This window comes from Brienomyrus brachyistius, chromosome 6 (assembly GCF_023856365.1).
Source record: "Brienomyrus brachyistius isolate T26 chromosome 6, BBRACH_0.4, whole genome shotgun sequence".
In the NCBI taxonomy this organism is placed as follows: Eukaryota; Metazoa; Chordata; class Actinopteri; order Osteoglossiformes; family Mormyridae; genus Brienomyrus; species Brienomyrus brachyistius.
In genome coordinates, this window is record NC_064538.1 from 17,401,397 (window position 1) to 17,420,054 (window position 18,658).

Consider the following 18,658-nt stretch of genomic DNA (forward strand, 5'->3'; position numbering starts at 1 on the left):
GGGGCGGTTTGAGTGATGTTATGTATATTATTGTTTTGTTGTGCAATGTTTGTATTGTTTGAAAGGTCAGGGAATGTAGGTGGCTAACGGCCAGCTATTCTGTTTGGTTCCAAGTTCAATTTATACTTCACTCTTCCGTGTGCAGTTTCAGTCACTGGGGGTTTGTGCCAGATGGCTGTGGAAGGTGCTTGTGTAGGCTGATTCATATTTAACTTTTCCGTATGCACTTTCAGTCGTGCAGAAGATGGTGACGTAAATATCATCATCAGGAATTTATGCTCAACGGCTACAGACGTGGTGTGTGTAGCTCTGGGGTGTTTCTCAATATCCGTACTTGACTGCACTTGTGTTTTCGTGTACTTGTTTTACATAATCCTCCATTACTGAAAACCAGTTCCAGTACTCAAGAACAGAAGTACAGATGATGGTAGAAAACCCCGGATGTTGTTTTCACCCCACCCCAAACATCAAGGATACATCGGTTGCATGCTTGCCAAATGAAACTGATTCCATGATTCATTGTACCCCAAGTTCATTCTAGGGAGGTAAGTTAGCAAGACAAGTCTTGCCAAGACTACAAGTGTGATCTTCGTGTTCTTGGTATTGAGAAACACCTCAGATTTTTTTGTCTGGTGGAAATCAAGGGCATGCTCGTGCTTCGACTGCACATGTGCAAGGAAAATGATTAGATGTTTGCTGTAGGTGGCAGCAGTGGTTTTCACAAAGCAGAAGTAATTTTGTCGGAAAGATTTAGGACTTGAAAATACAGCGCTATGCTCTTGCTGTATTTCTTCAATACCACCCAAGCCTAGACTAACAGCTTTAAAACTGTTCATAAAAAAAGCTCACCCGCTTGTATTTGTGTTTGCTGCAATACATCTGCCCTCTCATGGCCTGGTGGAATATCACAGCTGTACACATTCACCATGCAAACAACAAATGTAGTATAAGTACAAGCTTCCGGGCATATGACCATCCACAGCTCGAAAGCACACAAAGAAAAGTTAAGCATGAACTAGCCTTTAAACGAACTGCAACATGGACTTGAAGTGAACCAAACTGAGATCACCTTCTGAGGTAGTCTCAGTTTGCTTGTTTCAGAGGGGTCTGAGTTCTTTTGGAGTGTTCACATATCCAACAAAAAACTGCCAATTGCTTCTTGTTTGTTTTTAAAGCTAAAAGGAAAGTGGGAAAACAGCCTAAAGCTCGAAAGAATCTGGTCTACAACCAGAAGAACTGAAAAGTGATTAAAAGGCCACAACTAGTAGTGACATCAACATTATAATTCAAAGGAGGAGACTAATGAAGAACATAAAGGAGGGATGTGCACAATCATCCAAACAACCTTTGGAGTAATTAGCAGAATCACCTACTTTTCACTTACCTGCAGAGAAAAGGTATCTCACGTTGAGACAGCTCTCTCCTACATGCAAAAACCCACCATCAAGTTGCGGTATATTTTTGTCAGGAGCCTCTCATTAGAAACGTTCTCTCTCTGGAGGACAGAGTGAGTCTCCCCCTCTTGCGACTCCCTGACTTAAAATGACGTATCCTCTATCCCATTTCCTGCTCTATATCATTATGAATTCTACACAGTAACGGACCGATATGGGCGCCTTCCCATGAACCCAAACATGTGCTTCCGGAAAATCACTGCACATGTAGGCTGTATACTACAACAGTATATGGTGTATTTCAGTCACGACTGAGGTATAGCTCTGTCTTTCAGTAGCCTATCTGAGTCTTTCGTTCTCTACCTCAGGTCTCTCGCTCAGAACTATACTAGAGACTCTCGGCCGTTCGCTTATTGTAGGCGTATAGGTTCAGTCTGAGGTTTAAGTTTCAGTCAGTTATATACTCGCTTACAGCACGCTCTTACGTGCCTCACTGGCTCTCACCTACCATAGTCGATGATGGAAGCAGCATTAACGTCATATTTCTGAGGACAAACGGAATAACGAAAAGAGGGAATCTTTTCAGGGATGTCAATGTGAGTGGGACTTATTCACCGCAAAAAAATCATTCACAGACGTCACACCATTGCAGGAGCGCCATAGCTGCAAGTACGGGCTAATGCCAAATTATACCCTCGACACTCCACCTTCCTTATGAGTCCCACTCATGGTTAGTCAAACAAGTCACAACTGACCCAATGTATTTAAATTGAATGAAATTTTCACAAGAAAGAATTGAAACACTCACCCTCGCCCCTTGTCCTTTACAGCAAAGAGGAAATGCGTTATGTCGTGGTGTGATGAAATGGCTCCCTCGTGAAACTGTATTGTAGTTTCTTTAATAACATACGAGTTGAAGAAAATTAGTTTATCCACTGCAAGATGACGGTTATGTGGTCTAATCACACTGAGTGAAGAATTTGAAGTCTGTATAAGTTTTCAGTTCATTTTAAATATAACACGCACACAGTAGTCCCCCCATACCCACGACTGATACATTCCACAACCTACCGTGGATGGCCGAAACTTCAGATAATCATGAACCATGTATAAAGAGATTTTCATGTACATATATATGGTAAAGTTTCATTGCTATATTACGCACAGTGAGACACTACCGACATTAAATTCGGTCTCTTCTCGCTAGGTGCATGGTTTTAAGACTTTTGAACCGTTTATTTCCGTAATTTTACAAATTTTGCTTCGGACCGCGGGTATGTGGGCCCCACTGCATGTTGCAAGTAAATTAACTCAGTGGATATTTTAACCAGCGATCATGACCATTCATCAGCCACTCTTATGCATGCCACGACCCATCCGGGTCAGAATAGACAATTATTAATAAATTTGTTCAAAACACATTATATTAAAGTTAAATGGTGTACAAGCTTAAAGCACACTTTACAGGACATGCCTGTATTATTTAGGTTTATTCTTGCCGTCACGTTGCAGCATAGAAGTGGGCAAGTGTTGTGGGATCGCAAAACTTTCGCTAAGGAATGCAAAAGTATTGCGTGGGAACAGAAAACTATTTCAAATTCAGAGTTTCTAGTTAGAAATTTCAACGGGAAGGCCCCCTCAAGTCGGAAATCCGACTCGTGAACTCGGAGGAATCAGCACAACCCTGAGCTCAGAATTCAAGATGGCCGCGTCCTTTATCATCAGAAGTTAAAGCTGTAGTTTTATACTGTTTATTAGCAGCTGTGGCTCAGTAAATCGGTCCTACACACAGTAGCCTACTGTCCAACCACTACGTGTGAAAATACCACGTAATTATACTGATATTGCTAATTAACCAGGCTAGAACTGGGGCGTTTCATTAAGCCGGATTTAAGGTAGTCTGGGCAATGTAAATGAACGACGATAAAGGGCATTTAATCTGATGTGAATTATATCTTGCTGTTTCGAAATAGGTCCCCGATACTGCTAAATGGCTTTGCGACGTGCTGTTAACTCATGTGTGACCTCATTCCCAGTTTCGAGTTCCGACCTCTAAGGCAAATGGAATGCAGCATAAAACTCAAGGAAATTTTTGCCAGAAAGATTTGACACTCACTCTTGCTCCACCTTGTTTAGTCTTCTGTCCAGGAAATGAATTGCATTATGTAGTGACACAATGAAATGGCTCATTAGAAAAATGAGTTGTATGAGTTAAGAAAATCAAAAAAGTTTATCCACTGCAAAGTTTGTACACATTTTATTTACAGTTCATTATTTGGGCTTCATCACTGCTGAAGGCAAAATGGACCACTCCCTCTTACTGCTTTGAGACACACTTCAATATGGCGAGGGGTCTCAGGAACGTGCAAATGAAGGCGGAGTGTGTAGGGACCGGTTTGGGTTGGGCCTACAAGTGCTGTTGCCAAATCTCTACAGCTTGACAAAGTGGACATACAAGGCAAAATAGACAGACACTGTAAAGCATGTGTGTAAAATACGTTTGAAACCCATGGAGACCAAGGGAGCCAACACACTGAACATGGCGAAGCATCTTGCCGACAAACATCCCGACTTACCTGAAAATTTTTGTGACCAGATAGTGAATGTCACACATGATTATCAAGCCTCTCCCTGTCAAACGAGTGTGATTTATTTTGAGACAAACTTTTTTACCATTTCAGTTTGAGGCGCAAAATTAGGGGCAATGATAGCTAAAAAGATTACCTAAAACAGGCTAAGATAATCATGGCATGTTGTACATTTGTGTAAATATTCTCTATTACTATTACTCAGTAGAGAGCAGTCCTCTGCCAAGGAGGTGTGCTGCTGGTTAAGTGATATCTTGCAAATTTTAAGAATTGCAAAAGAAATCAGATAAACTCAAGTATAGGGGACAATATTGGATACTATGTAAGCTGTAAAAACACCATGACCTTGATCTAAGTATTTACAATAATCCAATTATCCATGTTATAAATGTATTAAAACATGTTAAATGTACAGCACAGCTGCTGCAATTGAATAATTTTTGTTCTGGTAAAACATTTTAAATATAACTCTGCACTCGTGATAAAATATGCTATATTTTATTTGACTGATATTGACAAAGGGGGATTTAATAATAATAATAAAAATAAAAGCACAGTATTCTGTAATTTATCCATTAATTTTCTTTACGTTTTGTTTTTTTTGCTGTGGTATTGTTCTTATCACTATCAGTATCAGTATCAAAATATTTTAGGCAGGAATCCCATCAATATTATGATTTTGGTATCATAATTTACACATTACACTAGTGTTATTTTTTTCATATTCAGAGCCTATATAAAACGCTGGGCCCCCTGAATATGGCGGGATATCCAACACCTCTGCACATAGCTTTTCTATGCTGTCTCTGTAAAGCAACCAATTTATCCATTTTGTATACTTCAGTAGCATCTGTAATACACTTTAAAGGATCTCGCAAGAGTCCTACAGAAGGCCCTTGTGATGAAATTTTTTGTTGTATATTATATATAAAATTTCTGCCTTACTACTGAGCTATTATACAACACTATCAGAAGCCAACCTTCAGGTCTATTAAACCACTGTCACAGCATATGCATGAAGGTAACTACATTTTAATATGAACTCAACACGACTTCCACTGTAACTGGATAGTATTTTCATTCCGTCATGAACAATTGGCGTTTATTGAAAGGTCAGATTCCACGATCACAGCAGCAAAACTCACGGTTCTACATTTATACATAGACTTGGCATTAATTTGCAACTTCCTGATGGATAACTAATAAAATGTATGCTTGGGCATTAAAGCCTACTGATGTCATCCACATATGCTACTATTAAAATTAAGAGCAGATATCCCATCAAGAATTTCTTTTATAGAAAAATTAGATTGATACAGGAAGCATGTTTTCTTGAACATGTATAAAAAGCACGCAGAATGAGGAAATGATCTGGACAGAAATGTGGCAGTTAGTACAAGAACTTCAAAAGGCACTACATTTTTGCCACCATCCAGTTTTAAGACAAAACACATTTGGGACAAACATTTTCTAAATAAACAAATAGATTTCAACCGTCTGGATATGTACTACAGCACATAGTGCAGATTGTTTTAAAATACAATAATAAAATGAGCACAACATTTCGAAAGGAAAAAACCAATAACACGTTTACATGAGTTACTTTAAAAAAATCCACTTTGTTTGGCAGAGCGTCAAGCTGGATATCTGAAAGACCAATAATAAAAAAATAAAAAAAAAACTGATCTTTTGGCTGGCCTGGGAACTCCTTGGTATCCCCCTGGTGGAGCTGGAGGAGGTGGCTGGTGAGAGGGAGGTCTGGGCATCCCTGCCCAGACTGCTGCCCCTGTGACCCGACCCCGGATAAGCAGCAGATAATGGATGGTTGAAAAGGAAGAAAGAAAAAAAACTACACAACAAACACCTATAAAACACTACAGCACAGCCAAGATAAAGCACCAGCATTTTTTTCCGGAATGTGAACCAATGTACTATATAAATTTGCATCATTACACATTGATTTAACCATATACCACGTGTCTTACAGCACTGAAAAAAAAAAATAGTAATCCTGCACATGCAGGTTGGAAATGATTCAAGATTTAAGACAAAATTTGTGTCAAAGGCTCAGTATTAGTAGAGATGCTTTGTACCTTTGTATTACAAAATAAAAAGTAGTTGGGAATAATTACCATTATAAAATGCAATTTTACTTCATTATTTTATGTCACATGCTACAGCTTTTATATTTAAGGCTTCAAATTTACTTTAACCATTAAGAAACATGCCATTAAATACTGCTTGCACTCCTGTAAATGTTGTCAACGTTTTAAGACGATGACAGGCTAATGATCGCTACAGATTTACAGCTAGCTTTTAAAGACTTGATCTAAGACACAACGTGAGGATGCAATCTTTCCTTGCCAGCATATTTTAAATGAAGTGTTACTCTGGTTAGTCATTTTGAATTACTAAATTACATAAACTTCTGTACATTTGTTTAACTTGGCTCGGATTACGTTCAGACCAAACTCTTCTCTTAAAGGGTTAGTTGCTTACATACAGTCCTTCTTATGCATATAGTGTTTAGGTTATAACAACAGCATCAGCCTAACAAGGGCTGGACTGGTCATCTGTTGTACCAGACATCTTCCCAGTGGGCCGATTGGTACATAGGCAGGCAAAACCTTTTGTCGGGGTCTCCCTCCTTGGAAAAAAGTACCCTAAATCCAGGGCCAATATTGAATCCCAGTCCAGCCCAGAGCCTAACAACCAGAAAACTTTACCACCCATTTGTCCAAGGCAGTAAAACACATATTTAGAGCATTGACGCATAAAATTCATAACAAACGAAAAAGAAAATTGATGCATCTTTCAAAGCAGCAAAGTTCTTTTCTACTCTAATGTGGCTACAACAGACATCCTTTAGCAAAAAAGCACCAGTATAATATTAAGACTAGCACTTATTACCTTCCGCATGTGTGAAAATTAGTGTGAAGCCTATGATCCATGTAGTGAATTTCTTAGTACACATTTAACAAACATGCAATGATTTCCATATTAAAGGGGTGGGGCTTTGTTCACAAATTCCAAACAGAACTTGCTAGACGGATTACTGCACTTCAGTCCCTTTCAGTCCTTGATAATACGGCTTACGGTTTCCGGATGTCAGCATAAACCACTGGCTCCATCTTGTGGAATGAGTTGGGGTTCTTGGTCCCTGAATGATCGAGCTGGGCATATATCACCGGTCCCTGAAGTATAAAGATTGACAAACACAGAAACAAGGTGAAATATGCGCAGGTAATGTCAATTTTTTTGTATGGCGACATTCAAAAGATTATTCCCACTGCAGTATTTTCTTTTGTTTTATCTTTTACGTTTTCTAAAGTATTACTACACATCCCAGTTTTGTGTTATTTAATGATTATTGTTGCTTAGTTTATGTAACTGTTCTTTGACATATCTTTGTTATTTTTTACTGATCCAGCTATTAGGAGTGAGCCAGTTTCATTTATAAATAATTGCAAAGAGGTCCAATTTCAATTCTAAAAGACCAAAAATATAGTATCTGAAAGACATTTACCTGTGAACCAACCAAAAAGGTAAGAGTTCTCATTTGTGGAACAATTGATTCCTCAGCGGAATGTTTTGCTTATAGGACCACAAAATGTTTTAGACCAACATGCTGGTCTTCATGTTCTGGCATGCCGCACTGATATGCGACAGAGAGGGAGTCCCCCCCCTCAGCCATGGGAAGGATGAAAGGCAGGAGAAGTCACCATTTAAACACTGCATGCAAGACACCCAAGTCCCAACAGATCCCAGAACAATAAAAGAAAAAGAATAATACAAGCCTCAAAAGGATCCAATCAAGAGACTACAGAAACGTACAAAAGCACTTGGCAGTCAAATATGTAACCCTGCAAAAGTAAACAAAAGAAAGGAAAGGTGTGTACATTTAAAGCTGCCCCACCACCAGTGCACATGGGTCCACAGTAACACTCCAGGGGTTCCTACCTGAACAGGGGCAGATGGACTGCTACACCTTGAACCCTCCGTACTGGACTCAGCCTTCTTCCCCGTCCGAGTTGCTTGCGAACTGACACTCTCAATGGAAGTGCAACTTTTTGTGTGATTTTTTTTTTTTTTTGAAGTTTTGGGGGTACGGAATTTGAGATTTCGATGAAGCAGAGACAAGTACGTGACAGGATTTGCAGCAGGGACGAGGAGCGGCCAATAGATGCACACAGACATGCATGTCCATGGAGAGACACACAAATGAAAAAGACAGCATGAGAGATGGACAAACATATTGTGGTGAAGCACACAAGAAACTACAAAACTGCAAATGAGCTATCAGACAAGGATATGTGCAGCAAAGTTCATAAAATGGTACACGTTACCGTAAACATTACGATATCAAAAAACATTCATCAGTAGGGCTAAATCTAGCTAATCTACTGGCTAATCATTCCAAATAAATCTGAGCTAACCAAATCAACAAGCTGTGGAGTGGTTCAAACTGGAACAAAAATTCAGCATTAAAAAAAAACATATCAATGATTCACTGCAGCAACATTACAAAAACGTATACAAATACCTCAAGCTATAGGAATCCATCTCAAACCAACGTAAACACGAGATTGCCACATCATAAAAGCAGGAATTTTGAAAATGCTTTTTGCTACTCATACCTTAACACTTTTAATTAGATCCTCTATTAAGATGATCACAGTATATTCAATGTTTTCTGTTTTCCACAGCAAATAATGGAAATTTTACAAGCTATTGAGCATTCATTCGATTACCAAATATTAGACTAAAATGAGCTTCAATCACATAAAAATTTCTAAATCATACCACAATGTCCAGTCAAGAGAAAGAGGTTTTCCCCAAATATAAGAAAATGAGTGCAAGATTCGAGATGATTGCAATGAAACAGCTTTTTAGTAGACAGATGCAGACATACAATGTGATTAATGAGCAAACAAATGCAAACGAAGATGACAAATGGCCGACTAGGGGACTGTTCCGGGAATATTCATACCTGTTCGTGATCACTTTGCAACCCCCCAGAGCAGAATTTATTTTTATATTTCCAGATTTGTGTATTAATGTTCATTTTTTTAATGCAAAATAATGGGGGTGGAATATTTGTCCCTTTCACAGCTCCCTGGTAAAGCTCTGTTAGACACACAAGGCTCCTCTCAGGAGGTTTTGGACCAGGCTGGCAAAACTATGAAAATTATTAGAACTCTGCTACCTAGAGTACAAAAATGATCTGGGTCAAGACAAATTTTAGAGTTAGAATATTAACCCACTGTTAGTTCCACGTGTTTTAGTAACTTCTAAACTGAGTCCAGTCGAGACGGGTATTATTCCAAGAGAAGAGTTTTTTTATTTTTAAAAATTCCCAAAGAATACAAGCATCAAAGCTGTCATGCTTCAGAAGAAGAGAACAAAGACAGAGTCCTTATCTACTAGCAGATCTGTGTTATACAACAACCACTTAGGGAAGATAGAGTTTTGTATTCAGGCCAACTGAGAACATTCCACACTCAAAAGGTAGTTAACCACAGCAAAAGGTACATGCTGAAATGACGCCTCGAAAAGGGTAAGGAGGAGGGATTCCACAAGCTGAACATTTGTAGCATTTTCAGCACGTCAAAGCAAACTGGGTCTGCATTAAACTACAACTAACAAGAAAATGGACAACTCCACATGACTGGGTGTGTGCGTCTTAATACAAATGAAAACATTTAAAATTTACACAAACATTATTTTAATGCATTATTTCAGCTTTCTTTCCTAAACAGGACTAGAAACATAGCCCCACACACACACAATATTAATTTAAATGGGAAATTAACGATTTCCAGGCTACCCCAATTCAAATGGAATTGTCCTTTGTGCAGTGCATTTAACTTCACTCAAACTTCACATCCCATTAACAGAACTTACCATCACACATTTAAAATTTTGCATTGTTTCATGTGATGAGTGGCCTGTTAAATTTAGTCAGGTTAAAATGCCTATATTGGCTCCATCAAGACATGTCAGCATCTGTCATAACTCTCAAAGTTTCACCTCAGAAACCTGTGGCATCAGGGAGGGGCAGGGGTTAAAAAGGGTGAGGGAATGTCTTACCCCTCATAAGCATGAGTGGAGTCCTTCCTCTTGATTACAAGGATGATGATTGAGACAATCAGGACAAGAAGAACAATGGCACCGATGACTGCTCCTACAATAACTCCAGTGTTGTTCTGGGGAAGAGCTTCTGAAACATAACACATGATGATTTAATGTGGCACGTGAAACCAAAGGGGAAGTTGAGGCAAGACTTCCATATGAAAAGGATTTTACAGCACATCGCAGAACACTGACAATATGTGATTGAACCTCAATAGGTATGTTGGGTTTTCATACACAATTCTGGAAAGATACAAGTAAAAAAAATAAACTACAATAAGACTACTCAACTCTATTTTCATTGCACAACAGTACTTGATTGGGACAGCAACTCCCAGAGCAGTGTAAACAGAATTTTTTCCCCCACTCTTACCATCTGGCAAACGGTATCGTAGCTTCCATTCTGCCTCCATGAGACTGTGTAACAGCTTCGTTCCACAAGCCATCAGGGCTCTGAGCGCACTTTAAGTTTAGATCATGCCTCTTCTGAAATACCTCATAACTGCATTTTCATGTTTACTGTGTACAATATAGTAACTAGTGCAATAGTACCGTGCAGTATAATAACAACAACCATATGCAATTTCAGTCACTAAGGCTCCCCACTCAAATAACACTGGAGTGTTGTGTACTGTTCTGTCCATTTATTGTTTTGTCTATTCGTTGTAAATTGTTGTGCATTGTAACGTGATCGCACCCTTTGCACTTTATTGTGTTGCCTGTTTGCACCTTTTTGCCCTGTTGTATGTGATGTTCAGTGTTACTAGATGTTGCACCGGGGCTATGGGGAAACCTTGTCTCATCACACTCTGTACATGTATAAAGCCACTGATGACAATAAAGTAACTAAGACAAGACGAGGCATGTAATATTTAACAATATGTACAAAACACAAAATATTAGTAATGGAGAGTCATACAAAACTGCAATTTATTCTCTTTGACATCTGAACTTGGTATAGTTAAAGGAACATTCCACATCGGTTTACCGTTTTCATGTTGTGGTAGAAAAATTACAAATCACCTCTCTAATAACCCAATTAGAATAAAACTCTGGACCTCTCAGTTAGTGAGCAAAGTTCTCTCTTTTATTCGAGCAATCCAGCAAAGCGCTCCCATCACGCTCTGGCACCAGGTACCAAGTACCTCACCACCGAGAGCAACCAGTTGATAAACTATAACTCAGAAATCCTTATCCGGAATTGAAAGTCCTGGTTGGTTACAAAACACCAACAAACTAGGGTCAAACGTACAACAAATACATTTATCCTGCTCTATTGGTTCACATTGGTAGCAAGGTAAAATACACCCATTTTGCTCAATTTACCAAAACATGTCTCGACTGCTAGACTCCTACTTGGGATATGAATAAAGATATTGATTATATTGACGTTGAATCACTGTAAATACTTGGTTAACATATGATTAATATGATTAACGCAAGAACTACTTATACATTTGTACTACCGTATAACATATTGCGTATGGCCTACTGCGACTACTTTATAACTAGAACTTTTTGTGCGCCAGTAGGTGCAGCTTTGAATCCCTTCCTGCAGGTAATTTCCCCCCCCACTTCCCTGCCCATCTTTCCAAGGTCTCTCTTCAAGGTCTGCATAACCAACAGGCAGCTATCATGAGGCGAGGACACACCGTATTCAAAACAGACCCAATATGCTTCTCCTCTTGGGCCTACCAATGTCAAATTTTCTTTCAATGTCTGTATATATTCAATGTCTGTATATATTCCAATTTACACATTCTGTAACGTGCATCCAGTACATAATGCCAGTTGCACAGTCATCTGAAGAGTCTTTATATAAACAAACAGGCTCCACAACAGGCTGCTCAATAGCTAATCAGGCTATTAAAGTATGGACAAGTAGCACATTATAATAACACAATTTTTTGTACTATTTTTAAGGCTCAGAAATATATTGCATTAACCTATGCCATATTTAGTTACCCAGATGGGAGAATAGTATGACCATAGATTTTAATAAAGATCTACAATTTTCCTTCCAGGTTGTAAATAATGTGAGTTTTCACAGCGAATTCAGAGCTAAATTGAAAACTTTGAGAAGCTGATGTTGGCCGATTTCATTTTTTAAAATGACCACATGGAGGCATGCACAAAATACAAATACCTTAATCTTCAATATTTGCTGTTTTATTGAAGGCCTATACCTTAAAATCTCTCATGTTGTAAAGTATACTTTGAGGATATCAGACTTTTTAGAGCCATTTGCAGTCAAGTAGATGTAAGATTTTAGATCAAACACGCGGTCAAGATTAGTGTTTTAATCCACCTGTTGAGTGCATGCAATTATATGTACGTGTGGTATATGCCATAGTTTTGACAAGGTTAATTTGAGTCTGTTTTCAAACCAATTTTATAAATGAGAGAAAATGAAAGTGTCATGGTAATGAGTTTGTGACACTGACCCTCTGGTGTTAATTCTACATTAATTTGGGGATTCTGCATATAAATAAGTTTTAATATTAATCACAATTAAATCAAATAAAACTGTGCGATCAAATAGTCAGATTTTCCCATTCATTTCCCAACCCTACTATTATACTTACTTTCTTTACATATTTCTATTGCTTTACTATACGGAGTTCACAGCAAAACTCATATTTTATCAAGTGCAGAACAATATCTAGTCAAATCAAAGTTTATCTTCTATTTGTTTTTTAGCCTACTACATCTCCAACTTAACTTGGTTTATCCTTTATAAATTCTGCTTTGCACTAATGTCATTTCACAGCAAACAACTGACAGTGGGCAGTGGTGGCTTAATGGTTAAGAAAGCGCAATTGTAATTAGGGGTGTAACGATATGCTCAGCCCACGAGACGAGAGACAACACTGGGTTCACGAGAACGAGACGATATTTTAACCGCATTTTAAGGAAAACATATTACTGGAAAGCAGCTTTTTATTTGATTAATATGAAATACAAAAAAGTCTAAATAATGCACATGTATGGAGAAATGTGTTAAATGTAGTGATGCTCCGATTGATCGGCCACCGATCATGATCGGCCAATATTGGCTAAAAATACTTTGATCGGCGAACCCCAAAAGCTCCGATCAAAAAAGCCGATCACTTGACGTAAATTACTTGCGCGACTTTTTCACACGTGCGTGCACGGCTCACAGGTAAACAACAGCAGAGCGGAGCTTACCAGTGGCAACATGAGCTCTCCCGTCTGGAAGTTTTTCAAAGTGTCCGATAAAGCCGTTTGTAATGTATGTCGTAATGAAATCCCTCGAGGTGGAAGCAAGCAACGGTATTTTAACACCACTAACATGATTAGGCATCTTAGAACACGCCATACAACTGAATATGCCGAGTATGAGAAACTAAACCAGCCGAAGCCAACAACATCCCCATCCCTCATCCAGCCGACTGTGAGTGATGCATTTAAATAACGTGAACCATACAGCAGGGATAGTACGAGGTGGAAAGACATCACGTTCAGAATTATGGAATTCATTTGCCTTGACGAACAACCTCTATCCATTGTGGAGGATAAAGGGTTCCGTTGCCTGCTAAGCTGCCTTGATCCACGAATAATTTTAAGTTACTCTTCCTTATTTGGGAAAGATGGCCTACAGTAGCCTTAAGTTCTCATTTTCTAAAATAAACACTTGGTGGTTCTTCAAGATCTTGACTGTAGCCTATTTCTACAGTTTTTTTTCAATATAGTCAATTTAGAGTTAGTTTCTTTTCTACAAATGGTGCAAACTCTGCTAGATTATAGATAAAAGATTCCCATTCCCCTGCCATTCTGTGATCGGCAGTGATCAGCAATCGGCAGATCATGATCTTGGTGATCAGTAATTGGTGACCGGCCCCAAAAATGCTGATCGGAGCATCTCTAGTTAAATGATCACCATCATCATATGTAATAAAGAACAGAACAAATATCTAGAACCATAAAATATTTCACCAGAAATTCAAATGACAGGCTTCTCTCCTATTTGACTTCTCAATTGAACATAAAATAGAATATAAATAAAACAATATAAAAAATAACAAACATAAAACTTTTTTTTTAAATGTTTTCTTCAACGGTGCAGTGGATTTAAGAGCTATGATGGTGCTGCAAATGGCTTTACATAGTAATAGCATTAGCCGCTGTGTACGGCATTATCTTCCTACAGTGCTTACAGATGGTTCATGTTTTGTCTGTCACCCTTTCGCCATTTATATTTTCCGCCGGATACCCAAAATGCTGCCACACAAAAGATTTAAAAGTGTCTGGGGCGTCTACTATGGTAATTTCCCAGACGCCGACATGCTTACAGAAGCTGATTTGCAGCACCACTTTTCATTCCGAAGAGAAATCTCGTCATGTTGCAACACCCCTACTTGTAATTGAACGATTACTAGTTCGAATCCCCAACCACCAAAGCGCCATTGAGGTACCCTGAGCAAGATACCGCCCCCAAGCACTGCTCCCCGGGCACTGAAATAGCTGCCCCCTGCTATGTCACGATGTCACATATAAGTAAAATGCAGAGGACACATTTCGTTTTTGTTTACTGTGTGTTGCGGTGTGTCAAAAATGATCTCTAATTCTTATTAAATGCACATTTAATGTGCATCTTCAGTCTTGAGAGATGTAGCCAAGACAATGCCGAGCTTACCTTTCATAACAACCCTTAACTGCATGCTTGATGGGATCACTCCAACGTCAGGAGGATTCTTCACATCACAGGTGTAGGTGCCATTGTCATTGAACTGTGCTTTCACCAATTTTATTGAGGCGTCTTTCTTATTCAGATCTCCGGCCCAAAGTACCCTCTCCTTGAACTGGGCAAAGTCTCCTGGATAAGGCCTTCCACCCGAAAAGTAAAATATCTATTTGAAAGGGGATAAGAACATAAACAAGCATATCATTATTTATCTGAAGTGAGGAAATTAAAGCTTTGTTTCAGCAAAAGGAATACTGGGCAAGAAAAACGGAAACACACGTGGTTTGGACAGACAAGAGGAAAAAGATTTAAAAAAAGGAGTTCCCTAAAAACTCAGCTGTCAGAAACTCAATATATCCATTACCTTTAAACGACATAACAACATAAGCTAATAGGAACGTTACTTCTGGTGCAGACTTGATTATAGTAAACTGTCCATAATTTACCTGCAGATATTACTACTGAAAGTAACAATAATACAATAATTTATTAAGAATGAACAGAGAAACTGCAGACTTCCAGCTAACTTCAAAAATATACAAGCCAGCTCAACTATGTTGTCGGTCACAGTATCTCTCACAAGTCAGACGGCTGTGTTCAAAATTGCTCGTTAGGTGAAGCCCTTCGTTGAAGTAATGGAGAAAACAGTTCACACCCACAAACAGATGCAAAAGAGGGAAATGACAGCATGGGTTTATATTTACAGCATTACAAATTAGTACCTCTGTTTCATTTTGCTATCACTCACTGCACAGAGAACACAATCACAGGTTAAGTACTGCACAACATTACATGAAATTGTCAAAGAACCGAATCCCTTACAGTTGTTGCGGGGGTGTTTGATCCATCAGGTTGAAATGACCAAGACACAGAAGCCGCGCTGCTGATGACTTGGTTCGACTTGAAAGAGCAGTGGAGAATTTCCGTTGTACCATTCTCCACAAACACCTCCTGTGGCGTGTACACATCAATTGCAGTGCATGGAAGTGCTCCTGTGAAATTTTAAAATAAAGGCAGGCAGGTGAGTATAGGACTTCCCTGCAAACTCAGTCACTATCTGGGTTAACCCATTTCCTAATGGTTACTTAACTGGAACTTACTAGCTTAAAATGATTGGCAGGACACAGGACTCCAACCCTAAATCTATCCCTCTCATCGCTATTGTCACAGCTTTTGTTACCTAGATGTTGCTGGTTCAAATCCCCCTGGGATCCCAGCTGTAGTTACTCATAAGTAAGGTACTTAGCCTAATTTGTCTCAGTAAATTATCCAGCTGTATGAATGCAAGCTGTTTAGGGAATTTGCGCGTTTCATTTCACACCTGTTTACAGAACAATATGATAAATATATTATTCAATTTAACTACATTTCTCAAGCAAATCTTAAACCACATATTTAAGCAATCAGGTAAACTGTGCAGTGCTCTATTGGCACCAATTAACTGCTAGATTATGCAATGAAGAGAATAAGACTAAGAAAGAATACAGGACAAGCATATCCATTTTAACATGCAAGACACAGACTATCTTCTGCTAGGCAAGATTGTGCTGCCAAAGCTCTTCACTAAAGCCCATCCCAGGCAGCATAGACTGGGGTACATGCTGGACAGGATGCCAGTCTAGGCAGAGCACACACCACACACTTGGTCAATTTAGGTACCTTTAGCCAAAGGTTAACCCCAAAAAAAGCCCCTAGTTGTCTTAACCCAACACATTACTATAACCCAGTGGTTTCCAAACTCAGTCCTCGGGTCCAACTGCCCTGCTTGTTTTCCAGCTATCCCTGCCCTACACACTGCTGATTACCTGGATCAGGTGTCAATCAGAAACTGAAAGACAGCTGAGACTTGTGTGTGGGGCAGGGATAGCAGGAAAACAAGCAGGGCAGTGGGGCTCGAGAACTGACTTTCAGAACCACTGCTATAACCACGAGTTTAAGCAAAAAGCTCATCAAACCTTTAGAATAAATCTAATCATCGGTAAACTAAATTAAATTAAACCCGCGCCACTCTGGAAATAACCTGTTCGGTACATCTCTCAATCTGAAGGCACATCCATTTATGCTTTTCAAGACTTAATTTCATGACAACCCAGCCATTAGCGCAAACAGGTCTGACATCATAGGGGAAGGAAACTAAGTTGTATCAATTCAACCAGACTATTGGCTTTTTCACCCATTTGCAAAAAAAAAAACGGATTTTAGTATATTTTTGTGATTAGGCGGCGATGTATTTGCATATACCAGGTCTTTTACCGCAACATGGATAAGCATAGCATCGTTTCCTTAAAATGTTATTGGGAAATAGTCGAAACTCGGGGGGGGGGGGGGATTCACGCCCTTCGGCGGCTAGCGAACAATGATGCGCCGGGGCTGGGAATCACTCAGATTACAACCGCGACCGGATCCAGGTCTCTAGCCGACTGCTCTATGAATACAACCCAAAAAATACCCGTTACTAAAGCCAGATGTGGCCCCAGGGTGGCAGCTAACCCACAGCGTTAAATCAAACACGGACGGGTCCAACTGGATATATTCGCCTAACGAAGGTCTTCAATAAAATGTTCACAAGAACAACAAAGCAGCCAATCAAATACACGCAGCAGTCAGAAACAAGACTAAATTTACTTTATCTTTTATTATACAAGTATAAACCCTTCTGGTCGAGCTAACTAGCATCACAGAAGTAAACTTCTGACATAATTATTGAAATGTTTGAATCGGTATTCATGGGATGCTAATAGCTAGGTAGGTATCGAACTATAAAAAACTACACAAAAAGTGCTCACTTACCGATTAGGAAGTATAATGGTAATACATAAAATACAATGTCGTATATTAATAGGCGCCGTTTCAAACTCATTATTCTTCGACCTGGGGGGAAATCTGTTGTTTCTGTTATCGCTCCGGTTAGCACGCTAGCTACCTAGCTAGCATCCCTGGTCTCTTCCTGCATCTTACTTCGAAAAGAAGGCCCGCCTCGGCGAACAAACGTTTCTATTGGTTGGTGAAGCGGATGCCGTTCAAAGCCATACGTGGCTACGCCTGTCCATCAACCGAAGTTCGCTGTCGCATGCGTTTCGTGTTCCCTTCTTGCCATTGTCAGTTACAAAAGGAATACTCCAGGTGGTAGTCAATGTAGTGTCTTCCCCACTCGTAAATGAAGTAATACAAATTACGACTTATATATTGGCATACTAGTCAATAGCAAAACTACAGTGTCAGAAAGAGATTTATAGAAAGAGCAGATAGAGTATGTGGCTCGTTGGTCTAGGGGTATGATTCTCGCTTAGGGTGCGAGAGGTCCCGGGTTCAAATCCCGGACGAGCCCTAGTATTTTGTTACTTACGAAAAAAAAATCCATCGTAAACCTTGCAGCGCTGAAGAGCAGCAAATTGCTGAGATTAATCCTGTTCGCGTGGCGACTAAATGAAGCAACCAACGAATAAAAGAATGGGCTCGTCCGGGATTTGAACCCGGGACCTCTCGCACCCGAAGCGAGAATCATACCCCTAGACCAACGAGCCACTGTAAATCACAACTCTCTTCTAAAAGATGATGTATATCGATACAGTATTAAAAAACTAAGACATTTTATAATATTTGAAATATGTCACTGAACTCTCACCATTATCAAATTCGGGAGCTTCGTTTCTTCTGTTTTCGTCCTAAATATGTGACACAACGTTGCGGTTATTTCGTTAGGCGCAAAAAAACTTACCGCGAAACTGATCGCTGTAACTTATTACGTGCATTTCAAAGAATGCTGTGTTTCTGCTGAGGACATCAAATCCATAAACAACATGAACAAAACAGTGGTGCTCGTGTATGTTTGAAGGTAT

At 39.3% G+C, this 18,658-nt stretch overlaps 1 protein-coding gene and 2 non-coding genes across 5 annotated transcripts; 1 reads left to right on the plus strand and 2 right to left on the minus strand.

Annotated features, from left to right (window-relative positions):
• Window positions 1–4,994: 4,994 nt before the first annotated feature.
• Window positions 4,995–17,794, minus strand: mpzl1l (myelin protein zero-like 1 like). 3 transcript variants are annotated; one of them, XR_007398458.1, is made up of 6 exons: window positions 17,610–17,794; window positions 15,642–15,811; window positions 14,772–14,985; window positions 10,073–10,202; window positions 7,509–8,048; window positions 4,995–7,176 (listed from the first exon to the last, which is right to left on the minus strand). XR_007398458.1 is itself a non-coding variant. In XM_049016614.1 (6 exons), exons 1-6 carry the CDS (start codon window positions 17,677–17,679, stop codon window positions 7,075–7,077), a joined length of 792 nt encoding a protein of 263 aa, XP_048872571.1. In that variant the 5' UTR covers window positions 17,680–17,793; the 3' UTR covers window positions 4,995–7,074. The 3 variants fall into 3 exon arrangements, 2 of the variants coding, with proteins under 2 accessions (XP_048872571.1, XP_048872572.1); XM_049016614.1 differs by having other exon boundaries at window positions 7,943–8,048; window positions 17,610–17,793; XM_049016615.1 differs by lacking the exon at window positions 7,509–8,048.
• Window positions 17,795–18,075: 281 nt separating this feature from the next.
• trnap-agg (transfer RNA proline (anticodon AGG)) lies at window positions 18,076–18,147 on the plus strand. Its single transcript has one exon. It is a non-coding gene; the product is annotated as a tRNA-Pro (tRNA).
• Window positions 18,148–18,271: 124 nt separating this feature from the next.
• trnap-cgg (transfer RNA proline (anticodon CGG)) lies at window positions 18,272–18,343 on the minus strand. Its single transcript has one exon. It is a non-coding gene; the product is annotated as a tRNA-Pro (tRNA).
• Window positions 18,344–18,658: the final 315 nt, after the last annotated feature.

Bases quoted from the DNA above. Each gene is read 5' to 3' on its own strand.
- mpzl1l (XM_049016614.1), bottom strand. From the start codon at position 17,679: ATGAGTTTGAAACGGCGCCTATTAATATACGACATTGTATTTTATGTA. The intron at 14,986-15,641 runs GTAAGGGATTCG...CCTTTCAAATAG, and splicing joins CAAACACCCCCGCAACAACT to ATATTTTACTTTTCGGGTGG. The intron at 10,203-14,771 runs GTAAGCTCGGCA...GTTATGTTTCAG, and splicing joins GTTAAGGGTTGTTATGAAAG to AAGCTCTTCCCCAGAACAAC.